The sequence below is a fragment of the Salminus brasiliensis genome, chromosome 1 (assembly GCF_030463535.1).
Source record: "Salminus brasiliensis chromosome 1, fSalBra1.hap2, whole genome shotgun sequence".
Classification (NCBI taxonomy): Eukaryota; Metazoa; Chordata; class Actinopteri; order Characiformes; family Bryconidae; genus Salminus; species Salminus brasiliensis.
Genome location: NC_132878.1, coordinates 49619733 through 49645475, shown reverse-complemented (window position 1 = coordinate 49645475; position 25743 = coordinate 49619733). Strand labels below are relative to the sequence as shown.

Sequence of the window (25743 nt, the reverse complement as noted above, 5' to 3'; positions counted from 1 at the left end):
GTGTCATTTTTTGACTTTCTGTTATAAACATGTCTATTTATCACAGAGGATTTTTTTTTCATGGCTTAATTCCATATGGCTCCCTTCACAGGTACAGTACATAGGTCATGAGACGCTGCCGTCAACACTATTAAAATATACTGAAACACATCCGTCCAAACAGTACACCACTTTTGACAGTACGTTCATTAGCTCGTATATCCAGTGTAGAGTCAGATGGGACTGGGAATGTACCAGATTTAGTGGGCCGTCAGGGCCTGTATTTTGAAAAGACAACCACGCCTCGACCATCTTGTGTAGGACGTACAGTGGAAGGCTTCAAGCCATCGGCTCCGTCCCGAATCACGAAACTCCCTCCTTCCCTCCCTCCCTCTCTCTCTCGCCCTATCCCTTGCCATCGACACTTGGGGGAAAAAAAACAAAGTGCTTAGGTGGCAAACGTATCTCTTCAAATCCACACTACGTAAAATCCGCTAATTTTACTCAAAGCATCACATTTTAGGCTGAAACGCGTATCTTGAATTTGAAGACGCTGCACATTTGACAGCGACGCTACACTCCCCTCGTGAAAGACTTCCCCTAGAAAGTGACCAGCGGCAGTAGGGGAGGGTGTAGTTTTGAAGAAATTGAACAGAGCCCGGGCAGAAATTTCAGAACTGTGGCTACAGGAGAAGGTGGAGCAGAAAAGCAGCAGCAGAGGAGGAAAAAAATAAATCTGTGACAGAGAACCGCATTGGGGGGAAAATACTGGTAAGTAATGCTGGAGCCGTTCAGCTGTTCTTAAAGTTGAACGGAGCTGCTTTTGGCTCACATTTAGACACCGAGGCGGCTTTGTGGCAAATAAGTGGTAAATAAGTAGCTAGCTAGCTGTTAGCTAGCCTCAGCTACACACGACCGAGCGACCGAGGGAGCGAGCGAGCCAAACCCCGAGGAAGTAAGCTCGGACCCCCAGCTCGTGTGTGGAGAAAAGTTCGTGCCTTTAGCTAATTTTCCAGAAGCTTTTTCTTCGTTGTCTGCGGTCCTGTCCTCACAAAATTCAGAGAGTTGGTCTAGCTTAAACTTTTTCCCCCTCGGCGGCGAGCTGAGGTCCTGTTGAGGCGAGGTTGACAGCGCTGACAGAAACGGTCATTCTCTCAAGGCAAAGCTTAGCTACAGTTCAGTTAACCACAACCATACATGAAAATGAACGCCGTGAGAGTCGTTTTTAATGCCCAGAAGATGTCGTTTCTTACATTTACACGATGCAGTAAAATGTGAGTTACGCTCATTTTATATCGAGCGATTTGGGCAGCCCCTGCTTGGGGGTCAGTGTGAGACATTAGTCTGCTAGCGAAGTTAAACTAGTGCTAATGTTTACGTTGGTGTTGGGTAGCTAGCATAGCATAGCTATAGCTAAATTCAGGCAGAACCAGCCTTAAGTGGGAGTTATACTAGAATTATTAGCCTGGGCTGTTCTGTCTGAGGTGGACTGCAAGTGCAAAAGTCATTCATTTTATAATAAATGAATGTAAATGTAAATTGCTGGGCTGTATCTGTGCTTGTGTGTATGGACGTTCAGCTGATTTTCCCTTGGAAGACAGCCTTCTCTTTCTGGATGTGGAGAAGATCACGTTTCATTTTGCATATCATGTAAGTCCATCAGCATGTGTGAGAATGGGAGGCATGGCTTAATGGCATAAGACCAACGGGTGGTTTCCTCACTGAGAGTCCTGGGTGTAGGGAGCTGTGCTGCTCAGTCATAGGTAAGGAGGTAAGACTAATGAGAATAAGCAAGAGGCAGCATTTATCTAGCACTGTCAAATTGTTGAGATGCTTCCTTTCCAGTTCCCTCTGAGCTCTGCGTTCCTTCACTCTGCTTTTCTGGCCCGCCAGAGGTTTTCCAGATTTATTATTGTTATCCCAGACCCATTGTGGAAGGCTGCCTGTTGCCAGACGTACAGCGACAGCTGCACTGCTCGGCCCAGTGGTGGCCGGGCCTCTGGGTATGCGTTAGCACCAACTCTCTGAGAATCCGAAACGCAGAGGATCTGATTACAAGTCAGTTTGACCCGTCAGCGTCTCCATAGTGGTGGAGCGTTTTTTTGTTTTCTCGTTGTTGCCAGAAATCTGCAGACACTCCATACGTTTGGGTAACCGCGCACCTCCACGCCAAACTGAAGACTCAGCAGCTCCTTGGGATCACGCTCTGAAGCTGAGCAAAGGATCTGTGTTCCTCCTTCTCTCATTACACAGACTATATATAACATAAAATAAAGACAGAGAGATAGAGAGTGAAACGAGAAAACGTCATTTTCAGAAATGACTGACCGGAACATCAGGGGTGTTGAGGAGAGAAGGGCGTAAATGAGCTTCTGTTGTACCCCCCCCCGTGTTCTCTTTCAAGGCTCCAAATGCAGGCCAGCTTTGACTAATTGATTAATGGAAGTCACTGTGTTAAGCTTTCATGGCCATTTCATGGCGTGCTGAGTGTGGCGATGGTGGGTGTGAAAGAGAGCGCAAGAGAGAGGTTGTAGTGGCGGAGTCTTGGCAGTGTGTAAAATGTATTGTGCGCTGTCCAAAAAGCCTTCGCTGGGCTCATCCAGCTGGCAGCCAGGCATGTGTAAAATCATTTGTTACACCACTGATGTTCTTCGTTCAGCACGGTGCATCTGTAGCAGGGGAAACAGGACTTTGTTGGTTGTCTAGTTTTCTGAAACATTTTGGGAAGTAGGCTGTAATTCAGTATTCACCGATATGGAAATTCCGGCCTGTTCTCCAAGGTTTTTCCATGTACCCATCTGATGTCCGTGTTTCCGACACGTATGTAGAGCTGGTCAGTATGAAGATATTTATCACAATTGTGATTAATTCCATCACAATATGCCACAGTGTGCTTTTCTGAGCAAATCATAGGTATAATAGCCCAGGATATTTGGATTTAGTGCAGTGTGTAGAGTATTTAGTGGACATAGTTTGTAATCATATTTTTAAATAATGTGGATATGGGCCACTTTTCTGTAACAGTCAGTTTATGCTGATTAGCGGGGTGGGTGGCTACGCAAAACAGTACTCAGGTCCACAGCTTTGTCTGAGGCCTCATCCAGGGAAGGGGAACATCATATGACTGTCAGAGTTTCAGAGCAAATACCTTTTAAAGTTGTCCCGAATTTGCCTTATCGGTTTATTTTCTCGACCATATTATAACCATTAAAGCCATTGTGTGTCTTTAATTAAAGCGTTATGCATTTTCCCTGCCTCTAAATGTCTTCTGATGCTTGATAGCATCACTGTCTAACAGCAATCGGGAAGAATTTTATATTGGCTTATAATGTCCAAGGAAGTTTTCTGTTCCTATGCCTCCCGTTTGTGCTTTTCACCAGTTCTGTCATTGCATTACAATACATTTTTTACTGGGTTAGTTGAACAGTATGGTTGGCAAAAGCTGTATCTCAAATCACTGCTGTTTCTGCTGAGAAAAAAACTGTACTACTCACCAGCTTTTGATGGTGTTGCTCACACAGGAATTGACCAGGGTGCCATCTGGGATGGATGCCACTGAACAGACAGCACAGTACCCGGTTAATATTTTACTGGGGTTGCAGCAGATGGCTATCTGTACTAAGCATGCTTACGGCTAATGGTTCTGAATCCTAATTTTTAAGAGGGTTGCTTTTTCTTTTTGACTGTAAATTATAGTTTAGAGTGGACAATATTGCCGAAATATAACAACGGTACATGATTTTAATGATACTCAAAATCCTCAAAAACAATTAAACAAACAAAACAAAAAAAACAAGTAGCAGGCCAGTTGGTCAGTGTAGTTGGTCAGTGTTCTAGAAATGATATCCATCATAGGCACACAGCCACAAAAAATAGACAATATAACAGGCTAATGACTGATGGACATTTGAGAATAAGATTATGCATTATGGGTCACAGTTGAGAGGATATTACATATGCTAGTTCTTCTGCAGGTTGATGTTAGAGCTTTAAGTGCAACAAATCTGTCCCATTAATTGATATGAAGCTAAAAGAAGAGGTTTGGTGATGTGTTGTCATTTTCATGTTGTTGGACAGAGCTTAGATTCAGTAGTCCACAACTTATTGTGATGTTTTTCACTGTTCCTAAGCTGAGAAATCAAAAGCCTTTATATCAGATCATTTAAAAGGTGAGGCCGTAAAGCTGCCTTTGAACCACCTTTGACCTTAAAAGTTCCATGATAAAGTTAAAAATTCCCCCCTTCTTAAAAAAACAAAACAAAACGTAATTGTGGAAGTGAATGCGGAGCGGTACATTATAGGATTGCGCACTTGAGTACAGGATAGTGTGAAAACTGCTTGTTTTCTCTCTTTCACAGCACTTCCTGTTCTCGTTTCACTTTTCAGATTTACATCCTGTGTATGAGAGAGGAGACTTCATGCTGACTTTATGGGCTTAGTCAGAAGGGAAGTACATTACGTGAAAATGCAAAGTCTGTCCTGTTGATATTGAAGTACAATGTCATTATGGAAATTTGAGGATCTGGTATTGGCTTTTGTATTTTTAATAAATGCAGTTCATCTATTGATTGGTCGGCACTTGATGCTACTTGTGTGTTGCTTGTTGTCTGATTGCAGTGGCTGTAATTGTTCTCACAGGCCCGTGTGCAGTACTGTAAACTATCCTGTTGCCAGATCTGACTGCTCAGTTGGCATGATCTTGACATTCTGCCTGGATCTTTTCAGTGCTGCTACGCTTTCACTGATTTCAGCAGCCGCTGCAACTAACATTTCTGGTCTATTTGTCCATGGTAACAGTCTGTGAAAGTTCTAGGAACCTTTTTTTAAAGGAAGAGTTTAATAACTCTAGGATGAAGAGGTGGCACATCAAAATGGATTTAGTGTTCCTTTGTTAGGGCTGCAAAGAGGCTCTCAGTTCAGTCTCTCAATCTCGCTTTTCTTCTCAATGATACACTTGTTTAGATTTATGTAACTTGGCCCTCACTTCTCTGTTTATTTGTTTTTGCCTGTTTATTTGGGCAAAGAGATTAGTCAAATACCAAACACTTCTTTTCGGTGATGCGGTGGCGTAATGCTGTGGAGAAAATGGATGACCCAGATATTTTCCACGGAGCTAGTGGCAGGGTTAGCTAAATGAGGTGTGACTAGTCATAACTTTTACTGCAGGCTATTGTCATTTACATCCAGTTTTTGCTCTGTATTTGCTAAAATCAACCATTTTTGGCTCCCTGAAGAACCTTCCAAAGGGACCTTTTTCTTGTAAACGAAATGAGTGGGTTAGGAGATACCTCCACATATTGTAAATATTCTAGAAACCTGTGTCCAAGCCAAGGACTGTTTTGGAACCTATGTTTCTGAGAGATAATGTCTGAAAACTACAGAGTCTGGCTAATGAAGTTCATCCAAAGATGTGAGCCCACTGATCTCACCAGATTTCTCAGTGTTTTTTTGGAGAGACACAGAGGCAGCAGTCAACTAGAGCCTGATATTGTGGCAGCCTTAACAGTGATGTCTCAGAGTGGGCTTGCTGATCAGTGAAGACCCTCTGTCTTCTCCTAGACTCCAAGACACGGCCCTTTTGTATTCTGCTGCTTTTGAGATGCGGAGTTCACAGCACAGAAGTGTCCATTCACACTGGGGCAGGCTGTAGGAAGAATTGTACGCCTCTGACTCCTACACGTTTTTTACGACCGGCCATGGAGACCCCCTCTGAATACCAACCCCCATTCAGTGAGCGCACCAAGGCTTTTCTGCTGATCTCTGTTGCCCTTCGCTCCACACCCTTAAAGTCTGTTATTAAAAAACAACACTGAAAGCTACACTTGGGTAATTAAAGTTAAGGGAACCTTCTTGCCTTCATGTTGTAATGAACTTTGAAGCTGGGAAGTCTCCCAGCGACTAACTTGCTATCTTTCCCACTAACCAATGGCTCACAGATGTGTGGCCATGCGCTGTGTATGGGGCCTGTTGTTCAGAACATGTGGGTTTGCCCCAGCTTAGTGCTGCGTGTGATATGGCAGAAGATGCAAGGCGGCCATTGTGGCGTTGGTCTTGTTGCCCCTTGTCTGCCCCCACCTCCAGCGCCCATATAAGGATAAAATTGAGCCGGCCTCTCTGAAGCCCGCCTCAGACCTCTGTCACATTTGCCGGAGCCTGAGGGAGACACAGTTCTCTTAACCCAATTTTAGTTTTGTTTTTATCCTCAGTCAAAACAGAGAGGGCTTTAAAAATGGAAAATCTGAAACCATGAAGGTTTTGCCCTGCAGAATTGCAGTTGTGATGTGTGAGGGTGCGTCTTGGTTGGACTTGTTCTTTACGTATCTTTGTACAGTACTGCATATTGTATTTCAAGGGTGGGCATGGTTGTTTAGCCTGCTTTAGGCCCATATCCCACATTGTTCTTGTGTTTTAGGTTTCCACATATGACGTTCGTGTGGGGTTATGTATCGAAAAGTCATTTTTACTATTACTGTCATACAGGCTGCTTTTGTTACAGTGCTACTACAACTGATCTATGTGAATGGCTGCCCTGTGTTGTGACTATTTTATGAAGTCCAGACTGAAACACCCCTTATAACTTCAGGAGATTAGACTAGACTAAGTCTAGACAAAGACTGGAGTAAACAGACCGTATCTGTTCCTGTGCCTTTAAGACTGATGGAAGATACTCAAACTTTATAAAAGAATAAAAGAAACTGTGATATTTAGTTGGTTCTTGTGGCATCAGAGAAAATGGCTATTTAAAAAGCATAAAAGAATTTCCATTATTGTGGGCCTTTTAAAATGAAATGTGCCAGCCATCACAATTCATGGCTTTTGCATGCCCACTTATTGAGTTATGTGTAAGGTCATACAACAACGCCTCGTCTCTTGTATGTGCAGGTCAAGAATAGCGGTGGAGAAAGCTTGCAGAATGGACAAACCTCTAAAGATAGGGTGGCCACAATGACAATATCCAGAAATGGGGCCTTAGACTAAAATGGTTTTGAGAGCCACTGGTTTTAAGATGTTATATGAGGAGAAAAAACTCTGGTCATGTTGTTGTCTTTCCAGCAGGAGTGGAACTTCTTGTTGCATCTCCCGTAACAAATAGCTTTTGTTGTGCACCATGTGGCCAGCAGGGGTTTATGCAGCTGAGCTATAACCTACAATCTTTTTACCATTGTCTCGTAAAGTCTTTTGCTATTTAGGATTTTGGTCAAAATTCTTTTTGACAAACCCAGTTAAATATATGAATGTTATTTAAAGGCTCAGTATGGAACATACAAATACTGCATAAACAGTGTCCGAGTGAGGAGAGTTCATCTGCCTATAAGCTAGAATCCTTAGTGTTTGGACAAGGCCCAGCACTCTTCTCTGTGTGCCCTATTTTATTTAGCCCAACTCCTTGGCACTGGTCAGAGAGGTGTCTCTTTCTCGCTGTGTGTGTGTGTGTGCGCGCATTGGTGGAGATGTTTTGAATTCTTCAGTGTGCTTGAGGACATTCCCAGAAGTGCTCTTCTTAGGCCTACTTCCGCAAGCAGTCGCTGAGAACGACTTTATTCCTTTTGTTTGAGGTGCAGAACACCTTTTTCAGGGGGCGTTTCAGTGTGTGTATTTACAGTACATTGGGTGGCTTGAAGTAGTGTGATGAATATTTAGGCATGTGCATGAGACTTTTTTAGAACAACTGTACTGACTAGGACTGCGCAGTATAATCAAGATAAAATTGTAAAAAAAAAATAATAATAGCTAACTTTGCATAGATTACATAGTCATCTAAGTTAAAAATGGGATTGTGTGTGTGTGTGTATGTGTGTGTGTATGTGTGTGTATGTGTGTGTGTGTGTGTGTGTGTGTGTGTGTGTGTGTGTAATATGACCATGCCCAGTAGTACGAGAGCCCAGTATGCCCTTATTTCATTTATTTTTACTTGCATCCACATTTTTTTTTACATTTTATTTTGAAATGATTTCAGACCTGAACTGTGTGATTGTTCTTAGGTTTATTCATGTGTTTGTGTTTACAGCCCTTTCTAAATGAGGACTGAACGCCACATTAATCAAATGAACAGATTCCTCAGTTTCTAATGCCCCCAGCCTTGCTGAGTCATTCTGTATTATTATCTGCTGCCGAGGCTGTGTTTGGATGCTAGCTTAGAAGATCGATAAAGAGCACATCTGCAAAATGGACTTCTCTCTTCTGCATTTAGGCTAATCCTGGCATCTCAGAGCTACAGCGTAACAGTGGGGTGCGAGACTGTTAAAATTGTTTTCCCTCCACCATCCTCCCCCAGCAGCAGAGGCATGTTGTAGACACAGAGACAGGAAATTGATGTTTTTCTCTTTCTCTGTTATTGGCTTGACTTTGCTGTGTGTTGCATAGTATTCTGTATGTACAGTATTCTTTTGTGCGTCGCAAAATCTGTGCACATCTCTGGCTTTACAGAATGATTAGCTGTGTGTATGTATATATGTTCAAGCTTAAATTATATGTAGATTCATTAAAAGATGCAAAGCATGCTAACTGAAAATTCTGGATTTATTTAATTTAATATATTTTTTATTTGGATTGGGGTTGCAATACACCTAATATTGATAGATCAAAGGATCACAATACTGTGTCTCGCAATACTGTAATAATTTGTCATGCATCTTCATGTCAGTGGCTGATTTTGTGTGTTTTACTCTGTCTTTAGATCCTTTTTTTTTTTGCAGAAAAAGTCAACATTTCTTTTGCTCAGATTTAAAGCAAATTGTTTTTACACTGACAGTTAGCAATACCAATATCAATAGCTTACAATATTGCTTTAGATCACTTTCAATGTTCAAGAAGCCAGGATTTAGTTTGGTAATAACTAAATTTTAAATCTGCAGTGCCCACTGCAGCACCCCTCAACAAAATAAACTCATGGCGCGTACATGGTATAATCCCTGTTCACTCTCCGCTCGTTTTTCTCTGACAGGATGTAGTAGAATGCTATTGTCAAGATTTGTCCAGAAAGCTGAGAAGTGTATGCTCGGGTATGCTCTGAAGAGCGTGCGGGCATATCGATGACGCAGTTTTAGATTTCTGATGCCGATTGAAATTGTTATGGAGTCAAAATAGGTGATCTACTGAGAAAGCTTCTGTTTTCACAAAAATAAAAAAACAAACGTAGCCCCAGCCTGTAGGTCATTGTGACCTTTAGGCTCTTAGATTTCAGTGAGCACTAGTAACGCTGAATTTCTGACTGTGCACGACTGGCTCCCAAATATGCACAATCTAGGAACTTAACGCCTGGGTGGGTTTGCTTCCAGCTTATGTGCTGCCAACTAGAGTCTGCTCCTTTTTTATGTCGGTATCTTTAGCTGTGTGACATTTTAGCTTGTGTTTACAGGAAAAAAGCTTCAAGTCTCATTTAACTGTTTTTAATATCACATTTCCACAGGATAAGTTATCAATTCGGTTTCCTCTGGCCAGCTCTTAAGTTGAACAAAAAGCTTCTTGCAGCTTATTTCAGTGCTAAATATTGTCATTGGCTTGCTACCAGGTCAGGGTGGGGGGGATGTTCTGTACAAATGCACACACGGACTTGGACAGTTTTATCAGTATATTGTCACTGTGTGTAGAGTAGTATGTGGACCTAGATGTAGCTGTTCTTAAGCCACAGTTTTATTTGCTTGCACTAGGCCTTATGTTCTGACTTCCACCCACAGTTGTTTACTCATGGGACTTCTGAAATTTACAGTTCATTGAATCTCAATGCTGTCTAACCTTTGGTTGAACTCTGGAGAGTGGCTCTGCTAAGAGCTCCTAGAATGGCTGATGTGGCTCTGTTAGAACACTTTGTCACCACCCAGATATTGCAGATCGCAAATGGATGTCCAGAAATCTTCATGGGTCAATGATTAAATTCCTTGGCTAATGTGTCTATCATATCCGAGCCTCACTTTGAGGCTACATCCGTCTATAAGGTCATAATTATGGATACCAGCTTCTAGGGCCACAATATTTTAGATCTTGTCTTTTTGTCCCTGGAGAACTGAATTATCAGGCCCAAGATAATGTGAGCTCTACAAAGCCATGGAAATGACTTGTGTTGAACAGGCGGGCCAATGCCCAGAGGAGCTGGGGATGTTTTTTTTAAATGATTATTTATTTATTTATTTATTTATTTATTTTTACTTTTTACAATGTGGTCAGTCCCTCTTTGGGAACGGATCACCATCTGCTGCTTCACAATAGACTCTCACTTAATCTAACCATCCATCTGCAGCAAAGAGCATGATGAAGTCAATTTTCTCCATCTACTGGTCAATCAACAGTAGTTTGTCAGGAGCCTCATTCAAGCTTGAGGTGGAGTTGTTCTGTTCTCCAGCTCGTCCGTCTAGTAACAGTTGAGGTCTGAATCATTGTTATAAGTAGTTGTCTAGATGTGGACTGGCTGTGAAGTTGTTTGCTATGAATATTGCATGATGCCTGTTTGCCTCTTGCGGTCTCCCAGCCTTGTTTTAGAAGCAGCAGCTGTCTGAGGTCTACAGGAACACCATGGCTAGAAAGCAATAAAGAAGTGAGTAAATCGGATAGTCTTAACTTTATCAAAACTGCCACACTTGACCTGACCAAAGTCATTTCTGTTTGAAGAAGTGGAGAAACTTTTGAAGGAGTTGAAGTTTCTCTTTTGATTTTGGTCTGGCACCTGGGAAGCCCCTTTTAAATTTGAGAAGTGATGGTTGTTTCAAATGACAACTAAGTGCTAAAAGTGTCATTATTTATGTCATCTCATTTTTTTTTTTTCTGTTGACTATTGCATATTGGCCTCAGCACTGAAAGGAGGCCGCAGTTGCAGTGGTGCAGAGTATTACGGTGCCAGGACTTCTCCATCTCACTTCTCCATCGGCCTCAGCCTTTGATTCTGTCACTGAAGGACCTGCTGTTCCTTTGCTCAGACTCCTCTGGCTGCCTTGGAGGAAAGCTGTCACTCATTTGGGCTTTCCTCTCTAATGGCTCTGTTGCCATGGATACTGTTGTCATTCTCATGGGAGGCGGTAGGCTCCATGCAAGCTGTGGTGTTAATATGTATGTCAGGCAGAGTTATGGTTAATGAGAGAGACATTACCATGGTAAGGCTCAACCTGAGGTCCAAGTTAGGTAAAATGCCTGTGTTCTTGGTCCTGAGGGACCCCAAGTCAACCAGCTGAATGAGTACCTTGTTTTTCGAGGGAAAAGCTTTTTTTTTTTTTTTTTTTTTTTTGAACGCCAAACTAGCATTCATGCGCCAAGAAGGGATTCTCATATTACAGCGCCTGTTGCAATGCTCTGCTTGTCAGGAGCTGTTCAGGTTCAGTGTGTGGATCTGATAGCAGTGTAGAGTGAGCTCCTCGCCTCATCATTTCAGCTTAATCTCACATGAGCCCATGGCAGGCAGATCTTTTCTGGCCCAAATACTGTAGTTTCAGTGTTGAGCAGCTTGCATTATTCAGGTCAATGGAAAATTCCATTGCAGGTTCTGAAAAACATGTTTGTTTCCTGAGATTTTAACTCTTCCTGATTCCAGTACCTGGACCTACAGAGGGGAAATACCACAGATACAATATCATCATCATCAGCAACAGCAGCAGCAGCAGCATCACTATCGCCATCACCACATGAAAGGGCTCAGGTCCTTCTGTGCACCACAGATGCAGGTTGATTTCAAATGGCAGTTCTGACCTCCCCTCCCTGTGTTTCTAAAGGTTTTTTTATTTATATGTGAGGTTTAATAATATTTGTTCGCATCAGAGTCTGCTTTCCTCCAAGGGAGGAGAGGTGATGGCTGACTTTGAACGTGTCAGAAGAGTCCCAGTGTCTGGGGCATTGCAAGTGATTGGGTTGAATGGGGTGAATGAGGATGGGTGAAAAATCAGAACCTTACAAAAAAAAAAAAAAATCAGTGTAAATCCAGTTTGGACATTACCTGACCATTAACCAACGGCAGTTTACAGACATGAACAGTTATAACTACATAGCCTTCTGATGCAGATTCATCAGTTTTCTGGAATCCTATAGTGCACAGTGTGGACAGGCTGTGTGAAGGTCCTTGCAGAAGAAGTATATAGGTGTGGCTAAGGCCACTCCTTCGGCATGTGCATTTGGGAGTCCCATGACCATATAAGGTCTGCTGGTTTCACGGCCAGGTCCCCGTGGGCTCTGTCCGTGCCTCTCCATCGTCATAGGCTGTCCTTACGCAGATGAGCTGTGGTGGGCACTCCAGGACTAGCTGTGAGCTTCCCTGGGGGTTGGGGGAGGGGAAGGGTGAGGACTATAGACACTGACAGATGGAAGGCGAAGTGGAGTGAAAGAGTGTCTTTTATCTCTCACTCTCATCTTTCAAGTCTACATTTGTTAATGTTGTTGGTCTGCCGCCATCCATCAAGGTGAAGGAGTTAGATAGATGAATTAAGGTAGTTGCCTGTAGAGGCTGTAGAGATCACAGCTGGATGCTCTGGAGCCAGAACGCTGTCTGGAGAGAGTGTGAGTACCACTGCATGCCGTTGACAAAGAAAGTGGGCTGGTTTGGAGACACAGAAAAATAATGCCAGCACATGTTGATTTTCTTTGGACACTGAACAACTGGGTCAAACAGTTATTTTTGGTTTCATAGTAGATTTATTCCAGGTTACTTGTTTAGTCTGTTTTGTACATTTATACATTTACATATATAGCAGATTTTGTGAGCAGCGTCATGTTTATAAAGGGGAGTTTGTTAATGTATTGGTATAAAAAAGATACAAAATTATTGAATTGAACAAAATTATATTGTTTTTGTCATTAAAAAAACACTTTATAATAATGTTGCACAGTCCTGCTTAAGATACACTGGCAGTAGAGTTTGTTGCTGTGTGCATTTTGTTGAATTTTATGGCGTGTGCTCATTTATGGTATTGTGACAGCACGAGTCCTGATGGTCTCCTCAGGGAAACAGTGACCGTGTCTGACTATCCATGCCCTGCAGAACGCGTTGAGTTGCTATTGGCCACATTCACTGAACCCTAATGTCGCTCAATATTTAATACCCCAGTTAACATGGAACAGCTGAGAAACGGGATCACTGTTCATCAGATTATGATTAAGTGATTATGACTAGGGCTTGTATAATGAGGACATTCTTATTTGTCTGTGAAAAGGCATTTGAAGCCCACCGTGGACTCCATTGTGTGTGTATACAAGCTTTTGAAACCTTTTGTAAAGCTTTTATGAAGAAATGCAATCAAAAGACAAATCAACCCTTTACCTTTTCTTTCAGAAATCAAGAGCAAGCGGATGATCTAGAAGGACACACAAGTTCTCCTCCAGATAAGGTACAGTTAATATTTCATGCTGGTAATGCAGCATAGCATTGGGTAAACACTGGGAAATTATTTTTGAAAGAATGTTTGTTATCCCCATTAATGCACACTATTATATGGCTTTTTATTTAGCTATCATGCAGTTAATGTGTGTGTGTTACTTATTGTAAAGTGGGAATTATTGCTAGTAACCTATATATGAAAGACTATGATGTTTTGAGGAGATTTGCTTAGTCCAAACATGTTACCTAATATGCAGTTGGATGAATGGGATTTAGGTAAATATGTTTTTGGCTTGGAGCTACAAGGCTAATATGTAAGTCTACTTTGGGCAACAAAGATCTGTTATTTCTTACATACATTAACCTTGAAGCTTCTGGAAAAAAACTAAAGAAGCAAACTACATCCATTTCTTTAAAAGAAACTTCCAACATTATTAACTGCAGGGGCTACATCCTGTAATGTAAAAGAGGATACTTTGGTACTGATATAAATTATGGACAATTTAGTCAATATTGGTCACTCTCATAGCAACCCTCTTTGCTGGGGAAACAAGTAATGCCTGCTTCAGTGGTATGTATAGAGGTCCTAGCACTACGCTTGTCTCTGTTGTAACACCCCTGATTAACCATATCATAATTATAATACCTTACAAGTGTTCGGATGTCATCTGAGCTGGGAAAGGATTGGTGTGTAGCGATGAAATTATATAGCAGTGACCTCTAGAGAAAAATAGATGCAATTAGAAACCCTTACAGTTAAAGTGTGCATATTATAGTTCAGCACAGAGCAAGCGGAACAGCCAGCCACTTTAATCCCCTTTTGTAACGGCCACTTTTGGCTCCGGTCTGCTGTGAAGAAAATAAACACTGCAGTAAAGTGCTTCTGAGCAGGGCTCAAATATTTTTACTGTGTCTGTAAACTGCTTGTTTATTGCATCCAAATGAGTCTCCTATAGGGAAAGTGATTTTAGCTTTATTAAAGCACAGTGGGATGCAAGTGGAAGGCATTAGCATAAATTCTGTAATTGGACACTTTCCAGATAGTGGATGTTAACTGCCCCATGATTCAGGGGATATTCATTTTTATAGAATCTGGTTTGCCCTCATAGTGAGAACTACATATTGATTAATACAGTGTAAAACTATAATAATGATGATGATGATGATGATAAAATAAACAAAATAAAATAAAAAAAAGTAATAGGACAGCTTGTAAACTTTTTTCCTTTTTCTTTTATTATTCTTTTTTTTTTTTTTTTTTGGACAGTTGATCCTCATTTGAACAATAATGAGACATAATTAAACCAATAAAAATAGCCTCAATTAGACATTTTCTATAACTGTCTACCAGTCTCGGCCATCAACTGGGAGAAAGGGTTTCCTACTCCTCCATGCAGAATTCTTCCAAACAGATGGTCTCTCAATTTTATCAAGCGTCCTCTAATACAATAAATAAATCTTAGTGGATTCATAGAGCTTGCCAGACCCGAGAGCTTGCCTTCCACCTCCATGTTTCATAGTTGATCTGGGTTCTTGTGCTCAAATGCTGTGTCTGGTTTATGCCAAACATGTCCATTGTTACTGTGTCCTAATAATTCAACTTTGGATTCATTTGTCCAAAGCACATTGTTCCAGATGTCCTGGTCTTGGTCTAGGTTTTCCTTTGAAAATCAGTCCTACCCTGATGTTTTTTTTTTGTTTTTTTGACAGCAAGAGTTTCCACCTCTCACACCTGAAAATCAAAGCAGTCTCTTGTTGATTGTAGATGCTGTACCAGTTTGTACTAGTCACTTAAAAAAAAATCAAGAGCAAAGCTAACTAAATGTCTGAGATAGGGCTGGCCATTAACTAAAACCAACATTTAGAACCTCTAATTGACTTAACTTGTCCACGTTTATTATTTTGTAATTTTTATTGTTAATACATTTTTTTTATGGTTGTACGCTTAAAACATACTACCACATGGAAGTAACATGGAAAACTCGAACACTGAGCCAACTAAGCAACTCAAGCAAGTTATATAAATATTTCATTAATTGTTATCATGATATTGATTTGAGGTCATATCGCCAGCACTGAGGTTTACATTAGAAGAAAAAATCCTCTCTAACCATGTTCTGATCATCTACAGCTGATGTGGAGCACCTGTAATTCTAGGCATTTGAAGTAGTGGTACTTCAGATTGAATGTTCATATGCTAAAAACATAATACACACAATTATATAACAGTTTGCAACTAATATTAAACCATATTGAGGTCTCACGTGTTCATGAATCTTGGCTGTAATTTGCAGCCCATCCAATATCTATCTATCTAGTTTAAATCCATCTATAATGTTCATATGATTTTATATGGATAAAGACAATACAGAATTTTTTTTTGACTAAAATCTAAAATTCGTTTGTTGGAGCATTTACTTGTTTTAACGTGTGATTGGTGTGGCGCTATGGATAACACCACTACCTGAACTACCAGTGAGCTACCGCACCACGTGGGAGGCTTGGGTTCGATTCCCGGTCTGGGTGACTATTCTGCACTACATTTAAGAACAGTCCTTGGGCAAGACACCTAACACTACAATGACCCACCTCTGTAATATGAGTAACCTTGTAAGTCACTCTGGATAAGAGCATCAGCTAAATCCCGTAAATGTAAGTGTTTTAGATGCAGAATTTAACAGATGCAGAGATTGTGGGCTGATTGCTTTAGCCTTAGTGTATCATGTACATTTCTGCTGATGCATACAAATAACAAATTGTAGAATGTCAGCGTTAAGATGTGGTCACACTACACATTTGCACTTGTCACATTGTGAGCATAATTATGCCAAATAATTACTCAATACAGTACACTGAATTTTAGTATATGTAACTGTAGTTTGGGAAAGTGAGTAGTTTATGCGTCTGCCCCTCTTAGCTAAGGAGCGAACTTGGCAGTTAGCATGCTGGCTAACTCAGTTACTGAAAACCGTGAAATCAAAGAAAAATACAGATACAAAAGTACAGATTCTTGAATGAATGGAGGTGAAACCGTTAATTGTGGTAAATCTTGTTGAAATGAATGTAGTCTTTTGTTGGCCCTGTCCATTCAGATGGTGTTGCATTTTGTTACAAGCATTACAAATAATGGTCATGATTAAACACTGAGTATTTCAATACTTTTAATTAGATAATAATCATTACACAAGACATTAAATGACAAATATTGAACATATTTCTGAGCTTGTGACACTAAGCTAAAAAGCACAAACAGGCAGAATTTATAGATGATTTTCGGACTTTTTTTTTCCCCTTCCCTTCCACTTTTTGAGGGGTGGAGTTGTCTCGCCCAAAAAATAAATAACATACATGCAGGTGTCTCATGTTTTCCCACCAAGAGCGTTCGCTTCCTGCTGTTAACTTGCCAGACTTGTCAAAATGTACCATCCGGTAAGTCTGGAAACTGATCCAGTGGAGAAACCAGGAAGAAAGTTTTCTTCATTTTTGGCAAGCCAGTAGTTTCAAACAGCATTCCAGGAGCAGATAATGAGGACAGAGATGAATGAAAATTGTTCCTATGTACACACATCCTCGAACTGACATCTGGTGCTTTTGTCATGCTAATGTAAACTACAATTAAACTTTAAACAATACATATAGAGAGAGAAGGACATTTCCACTCTTGGCCTACATTAAACAGGAAGTTTGTTTTTGAATGGCAACCCCTCACCAACTTTCCTTGTTTTTAGATTTATCGCAGAAATAACGCCTTAAGCTAAAGCTAAAGGAACGCTCTCATTCTAAACTCATTTGTAGCAATGGTGAAGGTTGGGCTGGGCGGTTAATCGAAACTGGCGTTCAAACTGTCTAATTGACACAATTTTGCCCCTGTGGGTTACTTTGATATTTTTATTTACTTATTTAATTATTAAGTAATGTGTGTGTTCATGTACTGTCCCCTTAACAACCATACTACCGCATGTGTATTCCAATCTGTTACATGGAAAAAAACCTAGAGGAGAACTCGAACACAAAACCAACTGAGTGACTTGAGTAGTTTATATAATCATTGATCATAATCATTAAACATAATTGAGGTAAAATGTTCAGTTAGTCCTGATGTTGAAGTGAAGGGCATATTATGAATGTTCAGAGAACATGCCAAAGGTTATTATCCTCCACAAACAAGTCTTTCACTCTTTCACCTCATTAATGACCGGGTACTTAAAGCATGTGGGTGTGTTCACTCACCGGCACACTTGATTAAAAACATGCCTTTCGACACGTGTGTGCCTGGTTTTGTCTGAAAGCATGCATGTGTCCTGTAACAAGGTCACCTTTTTAAGCCTGCCGCCTTTATGGTTTACACATTGGGTGTATTTACTACACTTTCAAATTAGCTGACATAACAACTAACACTTGGTCATGCTGCTGCTGTTGTTCTGGCAGCTGGAGTAATGAAGGTGTGACAGGAAGCGTCTTAGAATCTGCAGCGCCCTATTGTAACAGGGTTAACCACACACACACACACAACAGAAGCGCTGTCATCTCCACATCCTCCTCTGCAAACATGCACTTTCAGTCTCAGACTCCTCAAATGTCGTGCTTGTGGACCGTTTTGTCATTTCCCAGGGCTGCGTTTCAGATCTGTTAAATAGCTGATCTGTCTTTTAACGCTTAAAACATGACGATTGTGTTTTTTTTTTCCTCAATGTAGGTTTAATATTTAAGCCTAGGTTTTGCACCAAGTTATAATTTTAGTGGTGATTTTCCCCATATAAAAGTTTTAGCCTAGGCTAGGAGTCCGCAAAATCAGCCCACCGGCCCATATGGTGCTTTTGGGATGTTCAAGTTTCTGTGCACGTTCATCATGAATAATGTATAAAATGCATAATATATATAATCATATGTATTTTACAGACACTGCACATAAAATGAAGTTCCACAAATCTTTGAAGGCTTTGCAGTTATGCCCTCTACTGGACAACCAGAGATTCACACCCACTAACAACACTAATTCAGTCTTCTCATTTAATTGGTTTCTGCACAGGCAGTAAAGAGATCTTGTATCCAGCGTTTAATAGTCTTGCCTAACTTGCAGTTAACTTGCTAGCCATCTCCTGTGGTCAAAACCAGTTCTGAGGCTTAACCACCACCTTGCTGAAACTGCAGCCATGGTTTAAGACCATGTACCATTAACACAGTTTATTTTTGACTGTTTTACGCTGCCTCTGCACATGTCCTCTTTGATATGGGCTCTTGGCTATTTAACAACTTCTAACACTTTATTTTCATCTGAAAAACCTAAACATCTTCAGTCAGTGTTTCACTGAATACTTTCAGCACTGTCAGCTGTTGAACACCGGTCCAGTATTTATTGGTGTCTTGCTGATTCTTTAGCTGTTTGATGAAATTGTTTTCTACATTTTTACCCTTGTTTCATTCATTTCTTTTTATCATTTTATATCTTGATCAGGTTTGCTGGAATGGGTAATCTTCTAAAAGTCCTTACAAGAGAAATAGAGAACTATCCCCATTTTTTCCTGGACTTTGAAAGTAAGTTTGAGTGGAGGCAGAGTCCAAGTGAAGCCTGTAACCACTGATGTGTTTCCTCCGCAGGTGAAGAAACTGTCCTGCCCTGTCTGAACGCTCTCCTAGTGCTTCTCTGTTTTTCTTGGTTAACGCTGACGATTGGCTGTATGTCCGCTCTCAACCCTGAAGTCCAGTTTTGTGCCACAGCGTTCACCAGGAAAAACACAGTCCTATGTGAGCGTGTCAGTTCTGCAGCATCTAACTCGAACCAAAGACCTGTGATTTTCTTTTTGTTTTGTCTTTGACATGCAACACCTCTCTCTCTTTTTGTTGTTCTTTCTCCTCTTGCTCTTCTCTTCCAGAAACCAAATGGGGAATCTTTTAAAAGTGCTCACTTGCACAGAGCTTGATCAGGGGCCAAACTTTTTCCTTGACTTTGAAAGTGAGCAGAGCTTTTGCCTGGCCTGGTCTTTATGTCCTTCCCGCTGGCTACTAACACTATGCATGTCTTGTCATCCCCATTGTGTGCATGTGTGTGTGTGTCTGTGTCTGTGTAAATCTGCTCATCACTGCATAACACCAAAAATGTTCAGTGAATAATTGGGCTTAGGTCAGTTCTATTGTAAGAATTATTCTTAATTCTTATTATTTTTAAGAATATTTGCACGTGCAAATCAAAAGGTTGAAGGCCTGCAAGCAGCTATGCCGTGTAGTTTTGCTTGCGTTTTGCACAGGCAAATTCTTATAGTCCAGTGCAGAAGACAACAGCAAAGTATCTCCAGACCTGTTTGGCCATCACTTTTGTTGTCTGCAAAACCAAACTTGCATGAGCAGCTGAATTATGTGTGACTAACAATTTCAACAAAGCCTGCTGTAATGTATGTTTTATGATACCTGCCCAAAAATGTGCTTATTGCTTATTATTTAGAGGCTATTTCTTGTGCTTATTTTCCCTTAATTTGCATGCAGTTAAGTCTTTAAAAATGCTTTCTATCTGAACAAAGGCTCAACCTGTCCAACAGTTTAATACTAATACTAATGCAGGTAGATGTCTGGTAGATGTCATTGAGCTCTTTGCTGCTTTTCTGTTTATCACCCAGTGGCCCTGTGTTCAGTTGAAATAAACTGAGTGCAAAAAGCCTAATTTCTCTTTTCTAGTTTCATGTAAATGTGACTAAAGCCAAATATTTGCTGCATTAGTTATATTGAAGTGTTGACAGAATATGAACCACTATTATGAATGACTTATTTGATGCATAAGGGGGAGGAAGCGGTTTTAGTGGTTTAGTGTTTGTAATTGCATATGTATTACGATAACCATTTGTATGGCAGTTGTGTAACAGGTTGTATGTTTGCGTGTGTGTGTTTGCGTGTGTGTGTGCATGTGTCTGTCAGACGCACAGCCAACAGACTGTGAGCGAGAAGTGTGGAACCAAGTGAACGCCGTGCTCCAGGAATCTGAGAGCATCCTGTCAGGCCTGCAGGCTTACAAGGGAGCAGGACAGGAGATAAGAGATGTATGTCTCACACATTCACACACAGTGTCCTTAACAGCAGAGTGAGATTAATTCATTTTATGCATAGGACAGATTTCTTAACCATAGATGTTTAATAAAGAAGACATGTTTACACACTTGTTTACACACTAAATATGTAATCAGAATCCAACATTGTTTCCTGTCTATACACAACTTCGTCGACACCCCTTCTAATAAACTTAAAGGTGCAGGCATTGCTGACACAGATGTGCAAATACTTGTCTAGTCCCTGAAGAGAAGTATACGACCCTCTGGAGCAGATAGACATGAATCTGTTGGCACCATGCCTAATGCCAGGCATGGGCTATAAAGGGGTATAAAGCCCCCCAGCATTGAACTGTGAAGCAGTGGGACTGTGTTCTCTGGAATGATAGATGGTGGTGCTCCATTCAATACTTCTGGGAGGAGTTGGGGAGTTGGGAATGAGGTGTGGTGGTGATCAGCCAACATCCTGACCTCACTAATTCAACTTGTTGCTGAATGCAGTCAGATTCTTACAGCAACACTCTTCAAAAGTAGAGGGGGTAGAGAGTAGAGTTCTGGACAGTAGAGAGACAGTTACTCCAACAAGCAGGATGAACTATTTTTAATTGAGGAGGTGTCCCAATACTATTGTCCATATTTTGTGTTTTTACATTAAAAGCAACAAATGTTTATAAATGGATTAACATCATTGTAATCAGTTTTTGCCATTATCCTGCAGCTCTACATGGGCTATGGTTTTCAGTGCATGATCACTATGACACTATGACTAAAGAATAATTTTTTGTTAGGAATAGAAAGTGCTAGTTAGTGGAGTGTGTTTTGAATAAACTCTTTGGTTTGTTCTTAGGCCATACAGAATCCTAATGACTTGCTGCTTCAGGAGAGGGCGTGGGACTCCGTGTGTCCTCTTGTCATTCGACTCAAGAAGTTCTATGGCTTTTCTTTAAGGCTGGGTAAACTTTCTGCACCCGTACCTGTTCATATATTTGAATGTGAACCATGCTCGTGTGCCTGATGTCTTTTCTCCTTCATCCACGCAGAGAAAGCACTGCAGAGCCTGTTGGAGTCTCTGACCTGTCCACCATACACTCCCACTCAGCACCTGGAGAAGGAGCAGGCCCTCGCCAAGCAGTTTGCTGAGATACTGCATTTCACCCTCCGCTTCGATGAACTCAAGGTGCTCTTTATGCTCCAACACATTAGCTAGCTAGCCTTTCAGTCACCTTAAATTAGGAGAGGTCATTTAAACTGCCAATGGCATCGCTGGTTTTAAAAATTGCTAATCAGAGTTTTTGTTGTTTGCTCAGATGAGAATTCCAGCCATCCAAAATGACTTCAGCTACTACAGAAGAACAATCAGCCGGAACAGAATAAATAACATGAATGTAAGAATTTGTAGAAAACTGGCCAATCTTTGTGGAATCTGTTGCCTTTGACACACACCACATTGTGCTTTTCTCCTTTTCTGTAGTTGGACATTGAAAATGAAGTCAACAATGAAATGGCAAACAGAATGTCTCTCTTCTATGCTGAGGCCACTCCAATGCTGAAAACTCTTAGTACAGCTACCACAAACTTTGTGACAGAGGTAATACACGTCTCTGAATCAGGTTCATTTCAGGGCTGTTGAAGCTCTTCTGTCACACCAAATTCAACTTTGTAATCGACAGGTCCAGACCATGAAAGTAGTGCAGGACCCTGAGAGTTTGCTTTGAATGGAGTTTATTTAGTCATTCCCCCCAGAAGTACCTGTTCTGAACCCCTCTTGCTTTGTGGGGACTTTGTGGGAGGTGTTGGTTGGCTGATGGCACTTTAACATACTGGTCATGTCAACAGCCAAGCTTGAGCAAAAGAACTGTAAGCAGTGACTTGAGCAGTGACATGAAAAGTAAAGACATAAATGATCATTGGGGAAAAATAGTTGGTATAAAAAAACAAACATTTAAAAAAGAGAATGAGAATGGAAGTCCATTGGGGAAAGTGCTTTTTGAAAAAGGGCAGAATAAATACATTTTAGACTGTAGGACTAGCCAAGCACATCAGCCAAACTGCTCACAGCCTGCTTATAAATGTGTATGAACTGTTGTGGTTTTTTTTTTGTTGTTGTTGTTTTTTTTAAATTTAGTGAATAAGTGAAGTGAATAATAAACCTAGGACTTTAAAAAAGATAAACCTTGTTTGCTTTTAGAAGTCTTTGTTAATGTGGTAAATAACTGGAAACACTGTCAACATGACAGTCATAATTTTTGGCATTTTCTTAAACCACAGAGAAGCATGTAATTGTTCAAAGCTATAGTTTTCTGACATTAATTAGGTATTTACAGGTATAAAAATGTTTTAATCTGTCTAATCAACACTGCGCCTCTGACAGGAGTGATGCATTTACTTTTATCAGCAACCGTGCGTTCTCTGCTTCAAATCGGTGGTTAAATTTAATGTTAAACCTTTTAACAGACCCTTAATGCAGGTGCCTGTAGAGCAGAAAGCTAATGATCACATAATGTTTATACAGATATAAGGTAGTGAGGTAAGCTCTTAGTTTAGCTCTTTTAGCTAAGTCGTGCTGCACTTCTCAAAAAATATGTAAAAATGTATATTTTTGAATGTCCACTAATGGATTTAAGATCCATAACATTGTCTTAACTGTTGTGTGTGTGTGTGTATATAGGTCTTTTGTCAGTGGTGTGTATGGGAATCTTAACATTGCATCACATCTCCCTGTAGAATAAGACGTTGCCCCTGGAAAACACCACAGATTGCCTGAGCACCATGGCCAGTGTGTGCAAGGTCATGCTGGAGACGCCGTGAGTACCCAATGAACTGTCCCCTCATTTCAAACATCGTTCCCAATACCTGTTTAGGTAAAAATAAATAAATCAATCAATAAATAAATCAGCCAGTCGTATTTTTCTCTTGGCAGACTGGCTTCTAGGAGGCATGCGCAAAGTGGTTAATGGTTCTATTTTTACGTCTCTATTATAACTATTAGTATAATAGTATTAGTGGTGTAACGGATCAAAAAGCTCATACTATAGATTGGATCCTTTTGAGTAGTTTTAGCTTTCACCCTGAAAGTATTTTGTTACTGCTTCATTTGTGTCATGCTTGTGTGTGATGTAGCAGAAATATGGAAATATTTCACTAACATTGTTAAGTGTTTGCTGTGTGACTAGTGTGAAAGCAAATGCAATGCAACGCCTGTTCTGCCTGAACAGCTAGAGAAACACCCACAGTATAGACATGGCAAAACCTCACTGAGAAACTGCTAAACCACTGTTAAACTGAAGTAAAAAAGTTTTACATGAAATGTTTTACGGAGGCTTTAGGAATATTCTCTTGATTTTTAAAACTCAGCTTCTATGTTTTTTTATGTGGCTAACAACCGTCAGTTTCTGCTCTCTGTGTTTTAATTACAGGATGTCACCAAGCACGCAAACTATTTCTGTTCTCTTTGTTTTTTCATTAGAAGTCCAATAATTTAACTAAAAATGCAGAGTTCTAGTAAAATCCGGTGACCTGAGTGCACTTTGCATGTCAGATAGGCCTAACTGTGAGTGAGACTTCATCAGTGGTGGGAAAGTTTACAAAGTGCTAAAATAACATTTCTTTTATAGGGAGTACACAAGCCGGTTCAACAGTGAAGAAACGCTCCTCTTCTGCATGCGGGTGATGGTGGGCGTCATCATTCTCTACGATCACGTGCATCCCAATGGTGCCTTCACCAAGTCTTCAAAAATCGATGTGAGAACCTTGACCTTGTGAAGTTGTGGTTCAGTGGGAGGACTTTTTAAATATTAAAGAATGTTTTATTTGTAGAGTTTTAAAATCCTAACAAGCGTTTAATGATCCCCTCATTGTGATTCACAGATGAAAGGTTGCATAAAGGTCCTGAAAGATCAGCCAGCTGATAATGTTGAAGGTCTCCTTAATGCCCTCAAGTAAGTTCTTGCTCTCTGTGCACAGTCCAGCCGCCACTCATAACTGTCTGTTTTAACTCTCTGAATGTGTGGTTTTGCTGAAGTGCACATATCATGTGAAAGCTTTTTTAAAATGAGTTTGATTTAGTATGTGAAGCATTGCTAAAGGTTTTAAACATGTCATACACTCCCCTGCCTGTCTATGCAGTCTGTGTAAGGAAATTAACCTGCTCTGCTCATGAAACAGTGTTTATTTACATGCATCAGTCTATTTCATTTTAAGGGATAAAGAAAGGTTGGAAAATGGTCATGTAAAAATGAATGATGGCTGAAGTTCTGAATTAAAGGTGCACGTATTTGTCACTGTACAGTGTGGACTGTACAGCGAAATGTGTCCTCCGCATTTAACCCATCTGGTAGTGAACACACACTCACACACACACATGTGTTAGGGGCAGTGAGGGTAAAGGGCCTTGCTCAAGGGCCCAACAGTGGCAGCTTGCCGAGCCCGGGAATCGAACCCACAACCCTGTTATCAATATCCCGGTGCTCTAACCGCTGAGCGGTTAGATATTAGATACTTAATTAGATACTTAATTATGACTGAACTGTGAGCGCAAACCTACACAAATGTCTTGAGTGGAAATCAGGAGCTGGAAATGAAGTGGGGAAAAAATATAGAGCCCTTATCCAGCTTCACCATTTATACATTTCCTTTTTTCCCCTGTCTGTTCCAGATTCACGACAAAACATCTGAATGACGAATCCACTCCAAAAAACATCCGAACAATGCTCCAGTAACCTTGTTTTTGTGTTTTGTTTTGTTTTTGTTTTTTTTTAAGCGAAGAGGATCAGTGTACAGACCTCAAAAGATGTATATGTTTACATTTATTTAAGGACTTGATGTTAATACTTGTGTGTATTTACATAGCCATTCCTTCCAAGTTACTGCAATGTAAAGAAAAATGTACCTTTATTCAAAACTGAACCGATTGCCTTTACTGTCAAAGCACAAATTAATAACGCCTCACAGCCTTACAAATGCTCATGATATCGCTCTCCATGTGGCTTTCGAATCAAAAAGTGGTGATCGTTGGAACCAAAGGGGCTAATGCATTGTGAGGGGTGTGCGTGTATTCAGGGCAAGTGTTGTTGAGGTGTGGTTAGGTGAAGAGAAGCTAAAACGAGGGTTTATTGATTGAGTGGAGTGTTGGTGGGGTTTTTTTTTTTTTTTTTTTTTTTTTTTTTTAAACGATGGTGCTTTTGCCATGACTGAAAGGTGAGCGGACAGTTCAGTAATGCCAGAGAAAGAAATGATGTTACCAAATGCTTTTTGTTTTTCTTTTCTTCTTCTTCTTCTTCTTTTTTTTTAAATTGTGGTTTGGCAAAGCTTTTTCTTGTATTCTTTTTCATTGTGATGTGTGCTCTTCTTGTTTGTGTGCCTCTGTGTCTAACACACATTCATTACTCATCACCACAGCTTTAAAATTTGAAATAAAATGACATTTTGAGTATATTTTAA

The 25743-nt window shown here is 40.5% G+C and overlaps 1 protein-coding gene across 4 annotated transcripts; it reads left to right on the top strand.

The window, feature by feature from the left end:
• Window positions 1–640: 640 nt before the first annotated feature.
• fam49a (family with sequence similarity 49 member A) lies at window positions 641–25743 on the top strand. 4 transcript variants are annotated; one of them, XM_072681123.1, is made up of 12 exons: window positions 641–750; window positions 13226–13280; window positions 19144–19223; window positions 20177–20298; window positions 21152–21257; window positions 21345–21481; window positions 21612–21689; window positions 21776–21892; window positions 23029–23108; window positions 23919–24045; window positions 24172–24242; window positions 24959–25743. In XM_072681123.1, exons 3-12 carry the CDS (start codon window positions 19151–19153, stop codon window positions 25020–25022), a joined length of 975 nt encoding a protein of 324 aa, XP_072537224.1. In that variant the 5' UTR covers window positions 641–750; window positions 13226–13280; window positions 19144–19150; the 3' UTR covers window positions 25023–25743. The 4 variants fall into 4 exon arrangements, with proteins under 4 accessions (XP_072537224.1, XP_072537239.1, XP_072537231.1 ...); XM_072681138.1 differs by lacking the exon at window positions 19144–19223 and adding an exon at window positions 18726–18805; XM_072681130.1 differs by lacking the exons at window positions 641–750; window positions 13226–13280 and adding an exon at window positions 18731–18805.

Excerpts from the sequence above, each read along its gene's own strand:
- fam49a (XM_072681115.1), top strand. The coding sequence starts at position 19,088 with ATGCAACACCTCTCTCTCTTTTTGTTGTTCTTTCTCCTCTTGCTCTTC. Across the intron at positions 21,482-21,611 it reads TCCGCTTCGATGAACTCAAG|ATGAGAATTCCAGCCATCCA; the intron begins GTGCTCTTTATG and ends TTGTTTGCTCAG. Across the intron at positions 21,893-23,028 it reads CCACAAACTTTGTGACAGAG|AATAAGACGTTGCCCCTGGA; the intron begins GTAATACACGTC and ends ATCTCCCTGTAG.